The 23,021-nt window shown below is 46.1% G+C and overlaps 7 protein-coding genes across 7 annotated transcripts; 3 read left to right on the forward strand and 4 right to left on the reverse strand.

The window, feature by feature from the left end:
- Positions 1–1,670: 1,670 nt before the first annotated feature.
- BDW43DRAFT_314571 (uncharacterized protein) lies at positions 1,671–2,060 on the reverse strand (the record flags this gene model as incomplete). The annotated part of the gene is made up of 1 exon (XM_032047842.1): positions 1,671–2,060. One exon carries the CDS (start codon positions 2,058–2,060, stop codon positions 1,671–1,673), a length of 390 nt encoding a protein of 129 aa, XP_031896763.1.
- Positions 2,061–2,700: 640 nt separating this feature from the next.
- Positions 2,701–4,158, reverse strand: BDW43DRAFT_314572 (uncharacterized protein; the record flags this gene model as incomplete). Its single annotated transcript, XM_032047843.1, has 1 exon — positions 2,701–4,158. One exon carries the CDS (start codon positions 4,156–4,158, stop codon positions 2,701–2,703), a length of 1,458 nt encoding a protein of 485 aa, XP_031896764.1.
- Positions 4,159–6,181: 2,023 nt separating this feature from the next.
- BDW43DRAFT_287342 (uncharacterized protein) lies at positions 6,182–9,541 on the forward strand. Its single transcript, XM_032043144.1, has 3 exons — positions 6,182–7,451; positions 7,507–7,560; positions 7,647–9,541. Exons 1-3 carry the CDS (start codon positions 6,389–6,391, stop codon positions 9,527–9,529), a joined length of 3,000 nt encoding a protein of 999 aa, XP_031896765.1. The 5' UTR covers positions 6,182–6,388; the 3' UTR covers positions 9,530–9,541.
- A 2,044-nt stretch (positions 9,542–11,585) lies between these two features.
- BDW43DRAFT_321791 (uncharacterized protein) lies at positions 11,586–13,368 on the reverse strand (the record flags this gene model as incomplete). The annotated part of the gene is made up of 8 exons (XM_032049411.1): positions 11,586–11,671; positions 11,752–11,794; positions 11,859–12,070; positions 12,135–12,201; positions 12,284–12,568; positions 12,671–12,738; positions 12,805–12,868; positions 12,958–13,368. 8 exons carry the CDS (start codon positions 13,366–13,368, stop codon positions 11,586–11,588), a joined length of 1,236 nt encoding a protein of 411 aa, XP_031896766.1.
- Positions 13,369–14,263: 895 nt separating this feature from the next.
- Positions 14,264–16,201, reverse strand: BDW43DRAFT_287344 (uncharacterized protein). Its single transcript, XM_032043145.1, has 7 exons — positions 15,612–16,201; positions 15,465–15,528; positions 15,321–15,406; positions 15,011–15,241; positions 14,720–14,950; positions 14,607–14,655; positions 14,264–14,546 (listed from the first exon to the last, which is right to left on the reverse strand). The coding sequence occupies exons 1-7, from the start codon at positions 15,981–15,983 to the stop codon at positions 14,413–14,415; spliced, it is 1,167 nt and encodes a 388-aa protein (XP_031896767.1). The 5' UTR covers positions 15,984–16,201; the 3' UTR covers positions 14,264–14,412.
- Positions 16,202–17,135: 934 nt separating this feature from the next.
- Positions 17,136–19,208, forward strand: BDW43DRAFT_287345 (uncharacterized protein). Its single transcript, XM_032043146.1, has 8 exons — positions 17,136–17,696; positions 17,760–17,823; positions 17,882–17,967; positions 18,036–18,320; positions 18,396–18,462; positions 18,520–18,737; positions 18,824–18,872; positions 18,948–19,208. Exons 1-8 carry the CDS (start codon positions 17,304–17,306, stop codon positions 19,028–19,030), a joined length of 1,245 nt encoding a protein of 414 aa, XP_031896768.1. The 5' UTR covers positions 17,136–17,303; the 3' UTR covers positions 19,031–19,208.
- Positions 19,209–19,346: 138 nt separating this feature from the next.
- BDW43DRAFT_302861 (uncharacterized protein) lies at positions 19,347–19,886 on the forward strand (the record flags this gene model as incomplete). The annotated part of the gene is made up of 4 exons (XM_032045320.1): positions 19,347–19,428; positions 19,460–19,512; positions 19,543–19,613; positions 19,706–19,886. 4 exons carry the CDS (start codon positions 19,347–19,349, stop codon positions 19,884–19,886), a joined length of 387 nt encoding a protein of 128 aa, XP_031896769.1.
- Between the last annotated feature and the right edge of the window lie 3,135 nt (positions 19,887–23,021).

A 23,021-nucleotide genomic window follows, 5' to 3' on the forward strand; every position in this document is an offset into this window, starting at 1 on the left:
TTTGTGTCCTTCCCAAAAGGTTATGTAAACTGTACAGAATAGAGTTGCGTTCTTTCCATGAACAAGGGATATGGAATGCCAAGTTGTCTATGTTTCTGTCCAACAAAGAAAAACAAGATACCAAACCCAGGACGAGCAGACTATGATCATCAAAACGTTTTCCTTCCAGGAATCGCATTGAATTTCACTACGCGTAGTTGGCAATACGGTTCCACTTTGCTTGCCATCAGAGTGGCCATATAAAGGGAGCACACATACCCTAGTCGATGACCACCCTTCATTCACCTCGAACCTCCTTACCAGCTTATCAAGTGACTTTCCATCTCCAGTGGCGCTAAGCTCCTCCCCACGGGTAGCCAGCCTCAACCGACACCATGATATTTAGCAAGCCTACCCTCCTAGCCATCAGCACCCTTTGCACGGTCTGGCCGGTATTGGCTGCGACCAATTTGGCGCATTCCATCTCCGATATGGACCGTTTGACCACGGCCATCACCGCTGCGAAGTCATCCCTGGACAATTACCACGGAGGGAAGGCCGCAGCGATTCCAGTTTCGAGCTCCATCTACCAGGCGAAGAATGCAGCACAAGCTGCCCGAAAAAGCCTGACAAGTGGCGATCCCCTCACAACTGATGAGGCGACTAAGTATTACGAGGCGTATGCGAGGATGTGTCCCGAGCTTCTCGATGCCATCAATACCGGCACTGAAAAAGTAAGGTTGAGTTAACTCTTACATGTCGTCAAGCGAGTGGCCAGTCTAACCGTGCTACAGGCACCTCTACTGAAGCAAGCTGGTGTTGCCCCGTTGTCCAGGAAGTTGGTGCAGGGTCTCCAAGACGAAAAGCTTCAGTTTGAGAAGGCAGCTCAGGCCCAGGTTCCGCCTGAGGTCTTCAACAAGGCGACGCCTTGTTTAGATCAAGTCAGCCATGCCTTTGATGAAGTACAGGGCGCATTGCAGGACTAGGTAAAGCTTTCTTTGCTTTGGTCATTATACACCATGCCTATCATTCATTCGCGGTGTGCTTAATTTATGCCTGGTTGCCCAGAAGGGTGTTGACACCCAGTTATTTGTAGTGGCATACGGATAGCATGAACTCGCAGAGCATGTTGATATCATTAATATAAGCAGATTTTGACACATTTGCCCCTACCAGTGTGAATCAATCCATTGATACTCTGGAGAAGACCGTAGAGGCGACTTTCTAGCACTACCAGCCATTTCTAATATAGTGCACGATCAGAGAGTACTGAATACGCCCAAGAAATTACGTAGTATCGTAGGCACCTGACATGCCTGGTGAATTGACCACCTGCGGAAGTATGTAGATTGCTGAGTACTATAGTAATCAAGCCACATATGAAGGGAATCATGATCCCCACTGAGATAAGCCTTCTAGATAGTCGAATAGGGACCATAAATATGATAGCTTTGATATCTTTTCATACGGATACGTTACCAGATATTCTAGACAGAGTCCATCAGCAGGCTAGGCGAGATGTCCCCGCACGAATATATATTTCTCTTCCTCTCTCTTGAAAACATCAAGGAGTCCATCTCCAGCTCGGATCCTTCCACCCGCCCACCAATGTCTCCGTTGGGACATTGGCCACGGTGAGTCTAACACCCTGCGCCCTGCCTCTCCGGCGATTGTGATCTGGAACCAAGTTCCTAGACCAAGAATAACCACCAACCCGACCAGGAGGAATCGCAATCGACGATCAATGCGGGCAGATATTTCGGGGCTGTATCCGCCGTGAATGATAAGCTAGATGGGATGCCCGCGCAGTTCGCCGAGCCCACCAAAAATCCAACGGTCACCGCTCTCTGGCTCTCATTGGTGATTTGTATGCCATCTGTGAAGATACTAATCGGCACAAAGGCTCCAGCGGCCAGCAAGGAACACGCGAAATGTGCCACTCCCTGGTTCACCTCTGCGTCAACCGTCACCAGGATCAGGTAACCGACAAAGGTGATCACCAATGAATCTGCTAGATGGAAGGACCGTTCCCGAAAAGGTCTGATGACTTGGCCATGACCCACAGGACGTGGACTATTCATTCTCAATGTAGCCTATACCCCGGTTGGGAAAAAACGTCGCAAATACCGCCTCACCGATTTTCTTTCCGATCGATGAGGCTGTCGTTGGGGTATAATGCAACTCTGCACTTGGCTCTCGCCTTCTTGAGGGTCCACCGTTTGCCCTTGCATTTCGTGGTATATTTGAGATAGCCTCTCCAAAGCGTGCTGGTATGGCCGTCGAGAGGGATGATTTTGATCAATCATGCCCATTCCTATATTGACCACATTCTCAAGCATTTCTATTGCCTTCTTGATTTGTCCATCTTCTTGGTATGCTGATGCAAGGTTAAACTGAAATACCAGTCGGGAGGAGTCATCTTGATCACATATATCGTTTTTTATATTGACCACATGCTCAAGCAACTCTATTGCCTTCTTGATTTGTCCATCTTCCTGGTATGCTTTTGCAAGCGCATGCTGAGATGACAGTCGGGAGGGTCATTTTGGTCAAGTATGCCGCTTTCTATATTGATAACGTGCTCAAGCAGCTCTATTGCCTTCTTGATTTGTCCATCTCCTTGGTATGCCTCTGCAAGCAGATACTGAGATGCCCTTCGGGATTGGTCATCTTGATCAAGTATATCGTCTTGTATATTGACCACAGGCTCAAGCACCTCTATCACCTTCTGTATTTGTCCTCTCCTTGGTATACCTTTGCAAGAACATACAGAGATATCAGTCGGGAGATATCATCTTGATCACGTATATCGTCTTGTATATTGACTATATGCTCAAGCAGCTCTATTGCCTGCTGGGTTTGTCCAACTGCTGCGTATGCCGTTGCAAGGCTATGCTGAAAATCCAGACGGAGGGAGTCATCTTGATGAAGTATACCACTTTCTAGATTAAGTAGATGCTCAAGCAGCTTAATTGCCCGTTGAGCTTGCCCACCTTTTTCGTATAAAATTGCAAGATCGTGCTGAGATGTCAGTAGGAGGAGATCATTTTGATCAAGTATATCGTTTCGTATATTGATCACATGTTCAAGCAGCTCTATTGCCCGTTGGCGTTGTCCAACTCCTAGGTATGCCATTGCAAGCTCGTGCTGAGAACTCAGTAGGGAGGGATCCTCCATGCCATAGTGACTTTGTCTCCATTCTGTCTCCTCTTCAAGGCAGCCTACCGCCTCCCTCCACCGGTGGTCCACCCCGAAACAATCCGCAGCTTTACTAAGGAGATCGTATTTCTCGACTATGCAAGGTGTCTCGTCATTTCGAACAAGTTTAAGGGCGTGCGGTAGGTAAGTCCTCCATATGTTACGGTTTCTGTGGTTCACAAGTGGAAAAATCCTTTCTATATGCCGCGTCGCCCTCTCCATAGCCGATGGTGTATGGCCTTCCTTCTGTACCCATAAACGCATCGCTAGATGCACTAGGCTATGCATGTCGAATATATCGCCATTCCCTCCTTTAGTCATGAATGTATATCCACATAATGTACCAATAGCGAACTCCATCTCCTCGTCCGAGTCTAGCGGCGGAAGAATGGATCGTGGTGTTCCCTTCGGCTCAATGCAAGATATAAACTCCAGCAGTGTAATAGCGTCAGGGTCATGTCGCTTAATGTTTTCGAAAGAAATGAGCCAGGTAAAGGCGACAGCATCTTGCATCTCACGGTAGCGAGTAGCATCGGGAAAATGTCTACTCAAGAGTTGTATCCTCTCGTTTTCTGTGCCGTACATCTCGAGGTACCTTGAAGTCGATATTTTAGTGCTGTTAATATAGGCAGCGGCTTGTGTGATGGCTAGCGGCAACGAGGTGAGTTCCTTCAGTAATTTTTTTGTCGCTTCTTCATCGCTGCGTAAGTCTTTTATTACAATATTCTCGAAAAGCTCAGTCGCTTCATGTACTGTCATGTTCTGCAGCTCGATTATGTTTTTTTGCGCGAATGAGACCGCCACTTCGCGGGAACGAGAGGTGAGCAAGATAACACCGTTGTCAGCCATCGGCAAGTATTTGTAGACGCCACTGGATACATCGGCCCCGCCAAAAAGCAGATCCATATCGTCTGCATTATCCCTGATGAAAAGCCACTGTCCGCCAGTCTCTGAGCTGAGATGCCTGTGCACCATTTCCATGGCATTTTCATTGCCTGAGCTGTTCTGGATGCCCAGCTCGCGCACAATTTCTGTGCAAGCCTGCTCGAAACTCTCAACGCTCAATGCGGGGACCCAGAATATGGAATACCCCGGCATATTATTTTTGGTCCAATGGACAAGCTGATCAAATACACGAGAATTGTAATGTTTCTACAGTCTTTCTCAGTCATTGATCATTAATTGAGAACCTACGTAGAAACCCCTACATTTTGATGATGGACTGTATATACAAAACAAACTGATATAATATACTGCTTTTCAGTATTATTAGTTTAATACTACAGGGACACACTTTCTATATTGCTTTTGGCTTTATATTAGATAAGCAAGAAGACCTATTCCGCTATATAATAGAGCGCCTTGCTAATATTTATACCTTTCTATAACTTCAACCGCCAACTGCAGTGGTCACTGATAAAGATAACTCTTTATTAAGCGCCATACGAAATATATGGCTATCTACTGCCTCGCTTTTATATATATGGCATATTAATAAGAACATCCTTAGTCATGCAAAATGGGCTATACGCGATTATTTACTTATATGATCTATAGAGACAGCGGCCAATGAGAAAGAATTTCTTAAGGAGATTGATACTCAATGGAAGACTATGCTAGCTGATTTGTCACGGGTAAGCCTTAGGCTTAAGGCCTCGATGGCAAGTTGCGGTATTATATATACCGTGCCTGGGAAATCAACTCCGATCGGAGTGGATCATAGTGGATCTTTTTACCTAGTGGAAAGATCCTACGTATCGAATGGCTAATCCCAGGAGTAATCCTTTACATGATTGGTATAGTGTTATTACTGCAAAATCTATTGAAGTAAAAGACTATGAATATTCCCGTTTTAAGCGGACATATCAATATCCTATATTTTAAAAGCTTTTACTTTATATAGAATCTGAATAGCTTTACAGTCAAACAGAAAGGGATTTTCTCCACTGCTATACAAACATCTATCTATATTTTGGTTAGCTGGCTACATCTTGTAGTGAGGGATCTCACTGGCAAATTAAATGAGATCTCTAAAGCTCTCTAGGTGATCTACTAAATATAGTCAGATTAATTGAGCATACGATTACCAATCATCATCCTCAGATTTAGGAAGCACTTGCAGATGAGCGTATTCAGGCATCTAGTGATCTACAGGCTGAACTTCTATTCTACAATGTTATTATTCATCATATTTTAATCCATGCACTGAATAAGGTGCTTAGTATATGAAACCGCTATCTATTAATAGACCCAGAAAAGCCACCAATTGGACATTGTACAGGGATTACTACTAAAATATTAGGAGTCTCTTGTATACATATTATTATATATTATCGTGTATCTAGGGAGCCACTGCCTATATTAACCTTCCATTCTCAGTGGTTAATATCACGGGATGATCCGCCTGAGCCGATTGATCTATCTAATCTAGATCCAGATCCACTAATTGAATGGCCTCATCTACTGGAACCGCTGGTTATACGGGCACATGGGAGGCCTAGAGGTTCTAGAAATCGAGAGATCTCAGCCTTTGAACAGGCTGAGCAAGCGCTCCGGTAGTAAGATGCTCAGGCAGGTACTCAGGCAGGCAATAATCCTATTATAGTAGAAGACCCTTCCTAAATAGGAAAGATCAAAGCTTCAAAGCCATCTAGGCTAATATATAGTATTACCAATACACGGTATATCGCCTTCCTATCATGGTTTAGCATCTCGTCCGGATAATATATCCCTTTTAATATGTTGACCTGCTCGCTAAGCGTATTGACTAGTATCAACTTCATGAATCTATGAAGGTCTGATTCTCCTAACTAAGCGAATAACCAAGACTAAATACATAAAAGATAAGTGCCAATTGAAATAACGCAGTATGGCGACATTAAGGCGTATGTGACCTTAATTGACCGAGCGAGCGCTGACTAAGGTTGAATAGGGAATAACTAACTAGGTTAGCTAAACCTGAATTTGTGCAGCCTTGCATTAGCCTCAGCCTCAGCCTTGTAAGCAACAGCGTCTATCATTTCACTCACAGGCGCCAAATGATTCTCATATTCCATCACCAGGCCAGACGAAGTAAGTTACGGCACTGGCTATCACACACTGGCCGAGCTGCCCGCGTAACGCCCAGCACACAACCGCGACTACTACTACTACTACGACCAAGAAGGATTCACACCAAATGCCGCCGTTTCAAGCGCATACCCCGCACTAGATGGCGCATCCAGAGCAACCCAGGTCGCGGGCAGATTTTGAAATCGCGATCATATGTGCGTTACCTACAGAGGCGAATGCTGTGGAAGCGGCATTTGACAAGTATTGGGACGATGATGGGGACAAATACGGCAAATTCACCACCGATGTCAACGAGTATACAACGGGGTTGATTTCCAACCATAATGTTGTGCTCGCCCATATGCCTGGGATGGGAAAGAAAAACGCTGCCAATGTTGCAGCTAATTTTCGGTCAAGCTTTCCCGGTATCAAGCTTGCTTTGCTCGTCGGTATCTGCGGGGGGGTTCCTGACGGACAAGACAGCGCGGAAATTGTCCTAGGCGATGTAATTATCAGTGACGGGGTGGTGGAGTTCGACTTTGGAAGACGGTTTCCTGGGAGCCACTTTATACGGAAAGATACTTCCACAGACAACCTCAGCCCACCCAGGGCTGAAATCAGAGCAATGTTGGCCAAGTTGCAATCACAACGAAATAAGAAGCGCCTTCATGACAAATTGGCAGTTAATATAGATGCATTGTGTCCAAAGCTTGGAAATGGAGGCATCAAATATCCCGGTACTGGCTTAGATCAGCTGTACCAGCCTGCTTATCGACATCAACATCACAAGACTGGCGATTGCGAGATTTGCGAAGGAGGTAGTATTTGCTCCGCTGCGCAGAAAGCATCTTGCAAGCAATTAGGATGTGATCCAACACGCCTGGTTGCTCGTAAACGATTGCCGGTTGCGAAGAATGCCACGAGGGCACCGCCGCCGGAGATCCACTTTGGCCGGATTGCGACTGGGGACACGGTGATGAAGTCCGGTGAAGATCGCGATATTATCGCCAAGGAAGAGGGGGTCATAGCTTTCGAAATGGAAAGTGCAGGAATTTGGGAAACCTTTCCGTGTCTAGTGATCAAAGGGGTCTGTGACTATGCAGACAGCCACAAAAATAAGTTGTGGCAGCCATATGCGGCTGCAGCAGCAGCAGCTTGTATGAAGGCCCTGCTAGATCTCTGGACCGTGGTCGACAAGCCGGCAAACTCCGGAACGACAAACAGTATGTACTATTTGTGAGTCTAACGAGGCATACCAGCTAACATGTATATGTATAGTGGAAAGAGTAAGGCCAGCGTTTCTCCCTATGCCGCGGGAAATAGAGAAAGCAGGTCCGTGACAGCAAATAGCTCTACCCTTCTACAGCCTTTTTCCCACTCCGTGCGGTCGATTTTCCTATTGAGCTAACAGCAATTAGATTGTGGCCGCTCCCTCAGCTTTCGCAACATTGATGCTCGTCATCAAGATATTTCTGTCGCTCATCGCAGTACTTGCAAATGGTTTTTGGAAACAAAGGCTTTCCAGCAGTGGCGAGATCATGATGACCTTCCGACTAACAATGGGGTCCTTTGGATCAAGGGAAAGCCCGGGGCCGGAAAATCAACGCTGATGAAGTACACATTGAAACAGGCGAGGCAAGCCTTCTTCAAAGGTCATGTCACTGCTGCCTACTTCTTCAACGCTCGAGGTACAGACCTCGAAAAAACTCCGCTGGGCATGTTACGGTCCCTAGTATATCAGTTGATTGATCAAGATGACGATTCATGTAACCGTCTTCTTGTCCTTTTTCGAGACAAACTGAAAAAGCACCCACAGGGACAATGGGACTGGAGAAGAGGGGAGCTTGAAGAGTATCTGTTGCTTGAAGCGAGTCGAACTCATAAAAAGCCAATCATGTTTCTCATCGATGCCTTAGATGAATGTGGCGAAAAGGAGGTACAAAAGGTCGTGTCCTTTCTTGAAGCATTGAGCATAGAGGCAGTACAAGCGAATGCCGACTTACGCATATGTCTGTCCAGTCGTCACTATCCTACTGTCAGTATGCGGAAATCCCTGGAATTAATCGTCGAGCAGATGCAGGAACACGAAGAGGATATCCAAACATACATTCGGGACCGACTAATAGGGCGGACCCAAGAAATTGAAGACCAGCTTCTGAACAAAGCCTCCGGTATCTTCATGTGGGTTGTCCTTGTCGTGGCAATGCTCAATCAGGCGTTTAGTCATGGAAAGCTGGAGGCGATGCAAACGCTCCTCAAGGAACTCCCTCCTGATCTTGAGCAAGTCTTTCAGACTCTGCTAAACAGAGACATGGCTAATAAGGATGAAACCATTCTCACGCTGCAGTGGATCCTCTTTTGCAAGCGCCAAATCCAACCAGTTGAACTCTTCAGCGCAATTTTGGTAGGAACAACACGACAACACCTTGATCCCTGGGACACCTCCAAGATAAACAGTGATACTGTCAGTCGCCGTATTATCCATTCATCGAAAGGTCTAGTCGAACAGCGACAGGGAGGGACTACACTGCAATTTATCCACCTCTCTATTAACGACTTTTTGCTTCGTAACCAAAGGCTGAGGACCTTAGACCCAAAGTTACGGGACAATCCCGTTGGTACCAGCCACGATTATCTAAGGAGATGTTGCTTTGCGTACGTGATGAGCATGAAACTGCCTATTCAGAAAGATTATCATGTGGTTCGGAGGAGCTATCCTTTTCTGCCCTACGCAGCCAAGTACATATTCTACCATGCTGAAACTGCGCAAGCCTCAGGTGTCTCCCAGCGAAAGTTTTTGCAGGCATTGTTGAAACAACCCGAGATGGACAGAATTCTGACAGCGTTCTACAGACTCTTCACCGACCATCGGTGTGGAGATGTATTGCAAATTCTATCACTGGATGGCTCCATCGATCTAGTTCGCGCCTTTTCATCGTGCAAAGGGTTCGATGTGAACTCGCAGCATGACGGATACTACGGAAGCGCACTGCAGGCGGCTATTGCCGGTGGACATACAAAGATGGTGCAATTGCTTCTGGATCTTGGAGCTGACGTCAACGCAAAAGGGGGCAAGTACGGTTTCGCCCTTCAAGCTGCAGCGTGGCATGGAAAGAAGGAGATCGTGAGAATCCTGCTACGGCATGGCGCGAATGTTCATGCTCAGGGGGGGCGGTATGGCAACGCCCGTCGGGCAGCGGAAAAGGTCGGAAGCACGTCCATCATGAAGCTGTTAGACACGGTAGATGATGCTAAAGTGAAGCCTAAGAACGCAAAGTCTTCTTCTTGTGTTATTCTATGAATTTAGATCGCTGCGCCATCTCAAAGGCCTTATCCCACGGTACTACTACTAAATAACGATGATTCACAAAAGTGATGGTTAGAATCACTTCATCAGGAATGTAATTTATGACGTGTCTGCTTCTTGGATAGACGAGTGCCTCTCACTCTACATGTATGTCTCATTCTCTACTTTGTAAACCAGACAGTAAAAGCCAATACCGGTTTTACTGGATCGAATTGGAGACTAATGTGAACCAAGAAGCTTCATAATAGTATTTTTAGTCTACCACCGTGAATTAGATATAGATAGATATATTCTTCTCCGGTAGCCTTTTCTTTTTATCTTCATCCTTTTGCTTTTTGTTTCCCTCCGGAAGAGGACTGAGTCGCTGACGGCATTTTGGGGCCTTTGCTGGGTGGGGGCTGATCATTTCTTATCATCTGTGGGTCCCGGATAATCCACAGCCAGCCACAGCGAGATGTTCCGAAAGTCGGCATACCGATCGTGGATAGAGAACTCTCCACATTACTAAAGATGCAGGGAACAACATTCAGGCCCTTTTGGCTCTCAGGGAGACTAAGGGGTCTCAGTCAGGTTCTCTCAGTCAGCCTTTAACCAATCCAAACCTGTTCTGATTGCCCCATAAAAGAGCATATACACCTTGCTGTAGGGTGTATAAGTATACAGACCTCCTGCCTCGATAGGTATGCTCTCACGCTTCTTGTAGTCCCCGTTGAAGAGTATTTCCTGGATTATTTGCTCTACATACATTTGCCTTTGAAATTGCTGAGCGAGTTCTTTTCTGCTGTGCTAAACGGATTTGAGGAGATAATAATATTTCTCAGACTACTACTATATATATTGTTTCGAGAAAATTACTGATTTCTTCCAAGTAGATTTCCTAGATCAAATCCAGCTGTTGACCCGTAACACCTGGAAGCTTCAGGGCCTTAAAGTAGGTAGTGTCCTAAGCAGCAATTACCTTATATCTAGAGGAGTTAAATAACTAGTCCTTGAAAGGAAAGTTATCCTTGGGAAATGGATAGATAAGCGCAACGGGGTCTATAATAAGTCGGATCAGCTTAGTAAAGACTTTGAAGCCTTGCTGTGTAAGGCAGGATCAGCAGAATATCTAAATCTAGCAAGATCAGAGGGGATGTCTTTTTTCAAGTATTAAAATCTTCTTTCTTATCTTGCACCGTATGAGAGCGATGGCTCCAGTGATACAGAAGAGTGGAATTTATTTATAGCTTATCTTGATTCAATAGCAGAGGCACTGGATAAGCTGCACTCTTTAAGCACTATACTCCAGCGCTGGCAAAATAATGTAGTGAGATCAAAAAACAGTCTTCTTGGAATTTTGAAGCTGATCGCATAGCAAGGCCCTTGCTGGAAAGGAGGGGCGTGAACTAGATAAAGCTGCCAAGGGAGCCAGACACCAGCTTAGTGAGAAGGTAGTGAGAGCCCTTCAACTTTTGTCCGCTATTCTAACGCCCCAGACTAGCTTCGTCCATGATGCATTCTTCGGATAACAACAATGGTGGGATGGGGGAGACTTTCAATCGCTGGACAGATAGTTCAGCAAAGACTTCATGTTTGAAGGATGTGAATCTCCTTAGTTTATTGGTCTAAGCTTTTGCTTATATCCAACAATGCAAACAATAGCCTACATCATGGTATATGTGACCAGCCATGACGACTTACATCGCCTGCACCTCCACGGCATTGGTCTCGTTGCGGATACTGCATTCTGTGTTGGCCTAGGTGTCCACTAAAATCGAGCCAGCTAAGAGTGACACACTTAGTAGTCCTATAGTGACATTTCCAAAGGCGGGCAGGAGCCTCATGGTCAGTATAGCAAGGGGAATGTCACCGTTAAATTTCTACTGTTCCCTCCCGCCGCTTTTCAGGGGCAGACTCGATTGGTTCCAAATTTGTTCCCCTCGCCCAGAAGTGCTAGAAGGTAGAAGATCGTTCATTCTTGTTAGATATTAAACAATTGTTCGAGATCATTTCGAATAAAAGCCAGGAGAAAGACCTCTGGAAAAGAGAAGCCCTATCGATAACCCCGGCTCTAAGCATCCGATTCCTCCCTCCTCTCACTCATGACCCTGCTGATTGCTTCACCGTAGTCTCCAATATATTCTCCAACATCCCTGTCTGTGTCGATGTCTTGTTAGCTTCTTCCCTTGTTATCCTAGAGATATGGTGGTAAAGGCAAGGCCGAGTGCAACACATACAAGTCTCGATACCAAAATCAATTACATCGTCGATGTATTCCATCTATACCTTTCATATTAACCATAGACTCTAGCAAGCAAAGAAAGGGATAGTGTCGTTTCCTCACCGCTGTGCCATCCTCCACGTAAGACAGCAGCTCCAGGCTTGTTGCTTTCAAGCCCTGCCAGTAGTTGTCCACGAGCAAAATATCCTCGGAGATGGTATCGAGGTTTGAATCCCGTAGGGTAGTCAGCGCTGCTCTGGCGGCCTGGATGATCTGAATCTCTTTTTCCAACTCAGAGATCTTATTCTCTTTGCCTAATATCTGACGATCCAATGCTTTAGGGGAAAAGAAAACATCGTCAGCTCTCCGTGGTCGGGAATTTAAACGGAACATACTGACAGGTGATCTTTTTTCGCTTAGCCGCTATGGCTATTGCAGTTGCCGCAACACCGATAACACTCACAATCTGTATGTACGACATATTTTAGTAAGGAGAAAGAAGGACAAATGGGGGGCTGGCTTGAATTTCGTTTGAGAGCCCTTCTTACCCCGAGGATCACGGCGACAAGGCCACCGAAGAGTAACCCAAACAATGACAGGCTACCGATCAGCTTCATAGCAAACTGCAGATCTTGAATCTGTTGGTCAGTATGGGTAATGTCATCGCGTAGACCGCGGATCTCTCCCTGAAGCTTCCGAATCTCCTCTCGGAGTTCACCTTCCCTTTTTTCACCCCATTGATCGAATTTGGCAACAAATGCGTTGAACTTGATCTTCATCTCACTGATTCTGTATTGAGCTTGGGCCGAGATTCCTTCATGCCGTTCCGTGTCCTTTTTTTTGAATAATTAGCTCATCATGGTTCTGGTGGGATCCCCTATTTTTCCTGAGAGATTCTGTGGCAACGTCGACCTTACCCTGAGGAAATTCTTTACTAACTGTACTTTGGCTTCCTTAGAAACCTTTTCGCTAGCACAGGTTGGTATAAGTAAGGTATCAAGGTCTAAAGAGCGCATTCCTCTTTAGTTACGGGAATCGGTCTTCGTTCTGGGGAAAGGGGGTAACCCACGATATCCCATGCCCTTCATCTCCCTTGCAACTTCGCCTACCATCGACAGAATCTCGTCGTATTCCTGTAGAAAACACAAAATGATGAGAAAAAAAAAATTCAAAAAAAGGGTGGCTGAATTCAGATTCAGTTGACATCCCTCGCTTGACATACTATAATGAAACCCCTCATCTCTTCCTCGAATCCTGATTCCTCGATCTGATCCAACTGCACGATTTTCCGATGGATGAGGTTGAAGATCGCACGAATCCGCAGAGCGGCCTCCTTGGCCTGGACGGAGGCTGCCTTAGCGCTAGCTCTGACGAGTTCACTCTTCAGTTCCTTGGACATGGACTCTTTCAGCTTGTTGAGGTCTTCCTCGCTTTCGACGGGGGGAAAACCGTCCCCGCAGCTGTCGGCAAGGACGTCGATCTCTTCGGGCCCGAAGCTGTCGGCCACTTCCAAATACTTCTCCGCTGTAGGATTGTCACCAACCGCGGCTTTGAAGCGTTCCACAAGCTCCTCGTAGGACGGAGGAGACGTTTCAGCGCCATATTGAGGTGGTGGTGGGTTGCTGAGGGCCATGATGCAATTGGGGGTATGAGGGCTGGGAAGTTAATTCCAGGAAATTAAGATCTCAAGCTGTTTTTAGACGTCGAATGCAAGCTTGCTAAGAGAGAAAAGTTCACATGCTTGTTAAGTAAAACCTTACTGATATGACCGAACAGAGTTCTCATATCGCAGAAGAGGCGGTTGGGCCCCAGGGTTGGGGGAAAGCCCTCTTGGTTACATGACGTAGCGGAATAAGAGGTCTAATAATACTACGTAGATGACTTGCTCTGAATCTTTCCAAGCAAACGTAAGGGCAATGTTCGCTGTCTTCCCCACACTCCCGGCATGACGTAGGCAGGAAAAAAAATGCCTCACTCTTTTCTCCGCTGAGAGGAGTGAATCATATGCAAAATAAACTCTCCTGTGCAGTAGTTTGTTGGACGTAGATCATACCCCCAGTTCCCCGTCCTTCTATGCAAGCTCTGTGCCAGGAAATCATAAAGTATGCCCTTCTAGTCGATGCGTATCTCGACACGCAAGTCGACAGTAGCTGCCCCGTCGCAGCCTCAGCCCCATGGCAACTTATTAGCCGCCAACCTGCCGACATACGGAGACTCAGAAGACACAGGTTTGTGGAATATTGTGGGAATTGGAGCCCTAGGTGCCCAACCCCCGCAGTCGCATTAATGCAGAGTTTGCTTCCTGTTTCGATGCTTACAGTGTGTCCACGCTTAACCTATTTTCGCCTTCCCATTGGAATTACTGTTACATCTGGTCAATAATGCCTTTGAGACTATCTATAAAAGCTGGGTTCCAGCTAGGCTACCCATGGCGTGGCAGGTGAACAAGCTAATAGTAGAGGGGGAACGCAGAAAATAGCGCAGTTGGATTACACGAACGCCATAGAACCGGGGGCAGAATATAGTGTCCCATTCCTAATTAAGCATCAGTGTGGGAATGAACTCGTTTACTCCGATACTGTCCTAGATTGTCTCCTCTCCGGAAAGCAAACAGCATGTGTTTCACAATCTGTGGTAATTTGCACGAATTGAGCCCAGTCTATTCCCGTTCTCCCCATCAAATCTTCTGCAATTCCTCCATTATCCGCTCATTTGACAAGGCTTGGCCATCTTTGTCAATAGGCATGCCCTGATCCGCGAAAACACCCTGGCCCCTATGATAGCCCCGGAAATACATTGCCACTTCCTTATCTATTCGCGGAAACAGTTAGGATCGCATACATCATACAGCAAGGGCCATGTAGGTCTTACATATGTGGTTTGCCTCATTAAGGTAGCCCAGAAGGACATCTGGAGCATCCTGAGAGTGTCTGTTAGTCACACAGTCATTGCAGGGACGCTGGAGAGACACCCAAACGACCTACCACCAAGACCGCACCATCTTCCAGCCATCTGTAGATGTTGTGGTAATCGGTTGACCTGAACCGCCAAAATCGTCGCAAATGCCTCATGTAGCCATCGATGAGGTCGAAGGCTTCCTCGAAATTATAATCCCCAGTGCGCTTGTACATCTTCTGCCTTGCGTTCTCGGCTACGCTCAAGATAAGACTGATAGACTTGGCTTCTTCGGTACCGATGGCGAGGAGGCCACTGATCTGTTAGAAATAAGTTAGGCTAGTGGGTAATGCAGCATGTAATGCGGTTTCTGCTATTACCTTCAGGCGAGTGGAGGTGGAACCCCAGAAGCTGGTGGCCATCTGGAGTGGCCATGAAGCTGAGGAAACGTCCGGGGTCAATAGTCTTTCTACATTGTAGGGTGTAGCCTTGGGCTGCGCAGTGAGAGAGCCTGGCGCTGCATGTTCCGCGACAGCTGCAAGGAAGTCAACAATCAGGTTGTCAAGAAGCGCTGCAATATTATCGCTGATTTGCTGTTGACCATCGGCTTTCTAAGCAAAAAACTCTGTCAAAATTCCACCGCTTGGTACTTGAGCACGAGTCTTTTTCTTTTTTTTTCCCGAGTCTTACATTGAGAACACGCTCTATGGCTGCCTTCCGTTCCTCCACAGGCACAGACTCATCTAGACATAGAGGAATAAGGTGGTCATCGAAGTCTAGATGTAGATAAGCCTCACACCGTATATGATCAGTCCCAATGCATGTACTACTCACCCTCTGTAAAGAAAGATAATGACGTTGCAGCCCATGCACTGGTCGTCCCGAGTATATCAATCCTCTGTCGGTTCGTTCCGAGAATTAGCAACTATCCTGAGAAGATTATTTTATTACACGGTAGCTTTTGGCATGGAAATTACTTACGTTACCCACCCGATTTACAGCACTCCTTGCATCACTACCCAGAAACTTGCGAATATCAGAAAGAGCGATTTGAAAGGAGGCTTTCCAAATTTGCATGAGGAAGGTTGTGCTTTCAACAATCTCGTCGTAGTCGGTCTCCGCAGTTATCGCGCGTATAGCACTTAGGTAGCGGTCTTTCTCGTCCAGACTAAACAACTCGATTTGATTGGAGGAAGGAATAAGTGGCAGTATGGACTCGAACGAAACTCGTTCTCCTGTATCCAAGTACTTCTGAACCGAAGGTTCGTTCATCAGACTGGCATACTCGCTACTGCCGAGGTTTTTTTCGAAGAAGGAAGTTAGCTTTGTCTGGACTTCAACTAGTTGGGCCATTTTTCTTTTATCTTTGAGATCAGATAATAGGTGCACAGGAGCAACGTAATCTCTTTTGGGATCTTTTTGTCGTGGAGTAGTCAATGGTCTGTCGGTTGCTACCGCGTAAGGAAGATATAAGATCAATTAGTTGATATATATGAATTGATTGCAGGCAGAGAGTCTTTTACGGGTTGTACGTGGAAAAGGTCATGACATCAACTCATGCCCACAAAGTTCAAGCCGTATACACATACCAGCGTAATCCTCTTGGTGGGAGGGTGACAAGATTTAAACCCTGGATAACCATTAATGTGGCGCCAACTGCGCCTTGGATACTACAGACTGCGTGGACTTATTGCACTTGGCTTGCACAAATCTATCACTCCTCACTGAGAATTGGATCTTATGTTCAGCGTTCAGCTATTGGGGAGTCCTCCGGCAGCTCCAAGTCTCTTCCATGATGAGAAAGGGATGTGCACGATACTTTTCCTAATTCGGGCAATGCATGCTGCCTATTCCGTATCTAGTACAATTCCTAGACCCATGTAATTCAAGCAAACAAATGTGATAAATATGCACTCTACTTGTGCATCTGTGTTGGCACGGTGGCTTACCAGTAGCAAGCTGAAACAAAATGCCTCACTCATAACAGGGTGGGGGTGGGGCATAGCATTTCCGCGGACCACACAATATGCCCTAAGTCGCCCGGAGATCATTGCGGAATCTCTGAAAATCGACAGCAATTAGGATATCGTCGGCGATATGGAACCTACCAGAGAATGATTGCCACGCGCTATTTTAGATGAGAATAAATACTATCCTGATTGTTGAATTTGAAAGTTTAAGAGCAACGCATTGTTGTATGGGCATTTCAGTTAGGTGGCCTGGAATTTCGTAAAGCCCCTTCAATGTTTCCAAGAACTTATTCAAACTGCTAGATTTACTTCCAAATAGAGTTGCCATATGCAACTGGTAGCAAATGCATCAGAGTTTAGGAATCTTCGCTTACCAGAACTGATCCAAGGGTTTCCCCACTTTGTTGTACCAAATGGAGCTATTCGCATGCCCTTGGTCACAAGAAGAGAAAGAAAAAAGGCATTGCATTGCATGAGTCACCGCATACAAAATCAGCCAAGCCTTCCATGGCCTGTTGTCAGTCACTGATGTCACTACTAGCTCCGGAAGTTCATCGCCGGAGGCGGAAGACTTAAAAATTGGGCTCGGGATATATCAAGACTGCAAAAGTTGTCTCAGTAGCGGTCAATATCCAGCACCTGAGTAGAATACAATCAATCTATCTTTTCTTGCTTTCCACGCCATCACGATCTCACTTGCAACATGACTGCCGCGCCTCCTGCCTACTCGACCGATGCCCCTCCTTCCTACGAGGAGGTCGTCAGGAAATTCGAAGGTCTTATTGGGAACAACCCTACTGCGACCGGGGTCTTCGAGGCGGCAGCGAATGGCTTGACAAAGGAGGACCTTGATGTTCTCATCGCGAACCATGAGAACCCTCTGAACAGCGAAAGAGAAAAGGCTGATTTCTCGCGGGGTGTAGCCGAGACTTCCTCGGCAAGCGAGCTTCAATCCTCTCTTGTAATCTCCGCCAAAGCAGCAGCTGCCACCGCAGGAAGCGTTCGAGGCAAGTTTGACGGGCTGCAAACCAAGATTGAACGGATTGATCTGCGCTGGGGAACCGAATGGGCAGGTGATTTCAATGGAATGCAACGGGTACTCAGCCTCTCCTCAGTTGAAGATTAAGCTCAAAGTTGGCTAACTAACCCTTGGATACAGTCATTTCAGACGGTCATTAATGAGAGTCAGGACGTCGCTACGAGGACATACACCTTTGCAAGGAGTAGGTGGTGTACGGTTGTCTGTCTATCCTCATGCTTTTACTGATCAATAGCTTCCAGAGTTCGATAACCAAGACATCTTGTACTGCGACGATAGTAGCAAGCCCATGGCGGACCGCAAGACAAGAATCCAAAGCGTCATTACTGTGAGTAGAATATTCTCAGGGCAAGGCACACCATAACAAACGGGTTGAGCACTGATGATTTGTTCCAGGCCGCTGAAGACTTGAAGCAAAAAAATACAGATATTACCTCACGGTTGACTACGGTTGGCTCGAATTTGAGTACCTTTACCGATGAGTTTATTACCTGGGCGAAGGACAAGGAAGGTGAGCTGAGCAGGGAACTGGAGAAAATCAAAAGAGAGCTTGTCGACCTTCGAGGCACACTCGCTCAATTGGAGACTGCTGCCGAAGCCGTCAACCATGCTGCCCAGGGTCTTTTGCCAATAATGGAAGGGCTGGCCGCTATTTACCCCCCATACGGAACACTTATCGCAGTAAGCTACAATAGAGAGGGCCCCCTTGGATGTTAGTTATCAATATGAAGCCCTTTCTGACAACCTCTCCAATAGCTTGGTGGGCTTCTCATCGCCGGTGTGCAACTCGCCACGACTACTGCCCTTATGGTTCGTATTAGCAGTGAGCTTCCCACTTCGAGATACTTGTTTATACAGATTGCCACTGACAAAGGACTAGGCGTCAAACAAGAGATTGTCGAAAAGACTGCGAAGCAGGGACAACTGGAGGCCGATTTGGAACAGGTGCGGGAGGCTAGAGAGGGGGTTGAAGGCATGGTTTCTGCCAACCTCAGCTCTTTCAGAGGAACCATTTCATCCATGACAAGTACCCCCACTGCTAGTATCACGGATGCGAAGCAGATTTTGCAATGGCTGGAGAATGGGGCGCCTGAAGATGTAATAAACCCCCTATTTGTGTGGATCTTACTGATCAACACTCCAATCCCTTTCCTAATCCTGCGCTGTCTGACTATGAAATACAGGAGCGACCTCCCTATATGAGCTTCAATATCAAGAATAGTGCGAAAAGCTGTGAGCTATATCCTCCCTTTCTTTTCTTCCTTCATGATTAGGGAGTTCCCTAAAACTAATCGGTTTCGGTGATAGACTCATCAATGGGCGGCTATTTGAGGGAGTACGGACGGGGCATACAACCTTTCTGCACTGTTCAGACACCAATTCCCGAGTAAAGTCTGCGCACTGTCCTGAGCCCTAATATGGTACCTCAGTATGTAGTACTCCGTACGTACTTCATATGTGTCTTCAAGGTTCTTAGTTTGTACAGTCGTTTGTAGCTAGCTATTCTGCGAACTCTGAGGATCTCTCTACTGTGCTTATTATCAATTTTAGCAATCCTACCACGAGTGATACTTGCTTTGCTGCTCCATCGTAATTCTCACAGGTATGTAAACGGACATCCTGAGTGCACATAGGTGGGTGATTATCTTCAATGTCAAGTGTTGATGACTACCTGTCATACACGCTAGGACCACAAGAAGTACGACCATGAATATAAAAACGAACTGTACATACAACAAGCCACCACTGCTTTATGGAAAACCGGGACAATCCAACGCTACTAATATTGGTGCGATATTATGTTTTTCACGACGAATTAGCCCAGAGTACAGTCAGGCAGGCAGCGTTCTTTGCTAGTCTATTCCGAGGCTCTGTCCGTGCTTAGCTTGCAGCGCACCCTCAGAAAGGCAGCCCTCTCACTGATTACGACGCACTTGTTGCAGCGGTCCAACAAGCGTGGGACAAATCCGACACGTCAAAATCGAACACGACAGCGGACTGGCCACGATTTCGCAACGTGGGTCAGTACAGAACTACGCCCTTGAACTATCAACGTTGCTCGACAGTCTCGATATTGAGGGCAGCGCGCGAAAAGCGACCTTCGTACGAGGGCTAAAACTACCTGTCCCAAGAGCTCTGTTCGTGCGTGAGGAATCCCAGGAGTATGCAGAACTGGTCCAACACGCGGAAAGAATTGACTCGAAACTATGGGCCTGTCGCTCGAGAAGAGATATTTGGCAGCACTAGCACCTAAGGGCTGGTTAGAAGATGGATATACGTTACAGTGGTAATTATAGTTCCGTACCCTGACCCCTCGCCATAAGCGATATAAAGTTGATGCAGGATAGTCTGGTACAAAACAGGAATGAACATAGCTTCATTAGCATCGGTCCAGCAGTGAGGTATTTTGCAATAACATACATTCGCTGCAATCATCTGTAAAAGGTTTGCCACTGGGAGCCTAGTCATAATTCACTCAATGAGTATAGAGGGGCGAATAAGGCACTAGTAACCATCTCCCATCAAGAAAGTCTGCGGACTTGTGGGCAAGGTTAGATAGTTCCCCTATAGAGCTAGCAGTTCGCATCTCCCTCTGCCCTTGGTACAAGGGAAACGTTCGCTTTTTCCGTTCAGCCTGCTGAGGATCTATGCATTTAAACAAGAGTATGACAAGATGCTCCGAGGTAAAACAAGTAAAGATCTTGTCGCAAGAAGCGTGGCAGAACTCAAGAGGCACCTTAACAATCCAAGATATGCGGAAAGCGGGGTAATTTAATCTTCCAGCCTAGACAAATGCTTGCGCAGTGAACCTTTACCCCGCCCTACTAGGTCTATCGCCATGAGTCCCCATGTGTCTTTATTCATGTCTAGGGTAAATCTCTGGCTGCCAGCAATCATTCTGGCCTGTTAGATTCGAGAAGAAGATGGTTACATAGTAATATGTCATATGAGTAGAGAAGCTCAGATCTGCCGCACCTTCTATAAGGGACTTTAGCTGAACCAAAGAGTTGATTAGGTACACTATCACAAAAGAGACTAAGCTAAAAAGAAAAGAAAAGAAGGCATGAAGCTATCATGTTGTGTTGCCCTTATAGACAAAGGGTCACATGACTACCGTTGCTTCACTGATTGCCTAAGCCTCTATTGTTGACACCTTCAAAGGCTTTAGCTTTATCGATCTCTGTTGTCGTGGATGGTTACGGCCGATTGCTGTTAGGCAGAAACTCAATGCTCTTGTTTCTTTTTGGGTGACTCAAGACTACTGTGAATCAAGGCTCATCAAGGAAACTTTAGAGCTTTATTCCGTAATTGAAGCTCTAGGTAAGCAATGAACCTACGAAAAAGGAAGAGGAAACACTGCCACTTGGTGATTATGTATTGGTTTGGTTGCTGCTGTATGCCGAAAGAAAACTAACAAGGGTTCGCCTCGTTTCTTCACTATGCGGCGATCAGTGGCCGAAATGTACCAGGCGTGGGTACATGTCGCATTGGTCCACAGCGAGCCTCAGCCAGATGTTTCCAAGCTCAATGAGCCTACCAATAGTTGATAAAGAACGCCTCTACATTACTAAAGATGTAGGGAGCAATATTCAGGCCTTCTTGCTCTCAGGGAGCAAAGGGAGTCTCATTGAGGCTCTCTCAGCCAGCCTTTAATCAATCCAAACATGTCCTGGTTGTCCCACAAAGCAAGCATATACTACCCCTTGCTGTAGGGTGCATAAGTAGATGGACCCTGCTACCTCGGTAAGTATACTCTTCTGCATTTCGCAGTCCCCGTTGAAGAGTATTTCCTGGATTATTTGATCTGCAGCTGCCCTTTAAATTGCTGAGCTAGTTCTTTCCTGCTCTGTTAAGCCACAAATATTAATAATATTTTCTTTCATTATGTCTACCCTTACCCATCCCACCATGTATGACACTGTGGCCTCTGGAAAAGATTGTTCTAGTACTGTAAGACTGTTGAGATCTCAGGGGAAAGATGGGCAGAATGAGGCTGTATCAGCTACACGTACGTAGCCTACTGAGGACCGGATGCCATTCGGTAGATCTCAAATCTATGGACAACTATATCAACTATCTTGGCTGCTTCTTCTCTATCTCCTAATGGGTAAAGCCTTCAGGGGCTGAAGAGTTGGTGATCCGGCCAAGCCACTAGAGCGATCACGTGTCTTGTATAGATTCATATCATATAGATATCCTGTTCAAGACCACAAAAGCTTAATGCCTCAGAAAAAGCGCTATATATATCTGCTTGCTCGACGGAGGCCTTAGATAGGCTATAATGCCCTGATCGCTAGCAGTGGTTTTGACATCTCTCGTACCACTATTAGGCGTGTGCTTAAGACTTTTTATTTAAAAAAGTGGAAGTCAAAGAAGCGTATACCGCTTCGGCCTGATGTTGCTAAAAATCGTCTTCAATTCGCGCGTATGTGGTTGAATTATACCCATTGGAACGAAATATTGTTTTCCGACGAATGTTCGGTCCAACGAAAACCAAATAATTCTATCCAATAACTTTGTGTTCCGCTTTTCTAATGAAGCATATAGAAAGGATCTAGTAAACCTAACGCACCATGGGAAAGATATTTCGCAGATGGTATGGGGTGCTATCTGGATTGGTGGCCGATCTGAATTGGTCATTATGGAGCGGGACGAACTCAAAAATATTCCGTCTCGTCGCTCTTAGCCACTCATGGAATTTTCTTTTTAAGACATGCCATCAACCTAATCGTGATTGAAGATCTCCGATAGGATCCCACCACGGGCGGAGCTTCTACCATAGTTGGCACCGCCACGGACCTCGGCGATTCTATTTTAGTGGCATTTTACAGGCCTTTCCTGGAGTACTAAAGTTACCTCGAACAGCGCGAAGATTGGAACCAGCCGGCGAAAAATCTTACAAGCAAATCATCTTTCAGGAATATATCGACAAATCACGAGAACGAGCCCCAGGATATTGGTGCTGCCAGTAGCAACAGTTCCACAACAACTACAGATTCGATCACGAAGAAACAATCTAATCATGGCTGAGGAAATCTTTTTGATAGGACGGCAGGGGCATCGGCGAAGAGCCTAGGGAGCTTTGTTCCGACCGCTCTTAAGGGCATGACTATCAACATTCACGGATGGGGGTCAGGTCAGGCATAGGGAGCTAGCGGGGCGGCCCAGGGTAAAAAAGAACGTTGGATATAGTGTGAACTAAAATCAGCAGTCCATTCTTTTTATAATATATCTTATTAACAGGTCAGTTTTAACATCCATTCCGTAAGGCAAAAATGTTTATTAATATACATTTCATTCATGCATAATTCTAACCAGGAAGTAAGTTTGCTTATTGAGCCAGGTGATGAGGTATATAAAGAATATTATTACATTAAACCA

This window comes from Aspergillus alliaceus (assembly GCF_009176365.1).
Source record: "Aspergillus alliaceus strain CBS 536.65 unplaced genomic scaffold BDW43scaffold_48, whole genome shotgun sequence".
NCBI classification, from domain to species: Eukaryota; Fungi; Ascomycota; class Eurotiomycetes; order Eurotiales; family Aspergillaceae; genus Aspergillus; species Aspergillus alliaceus.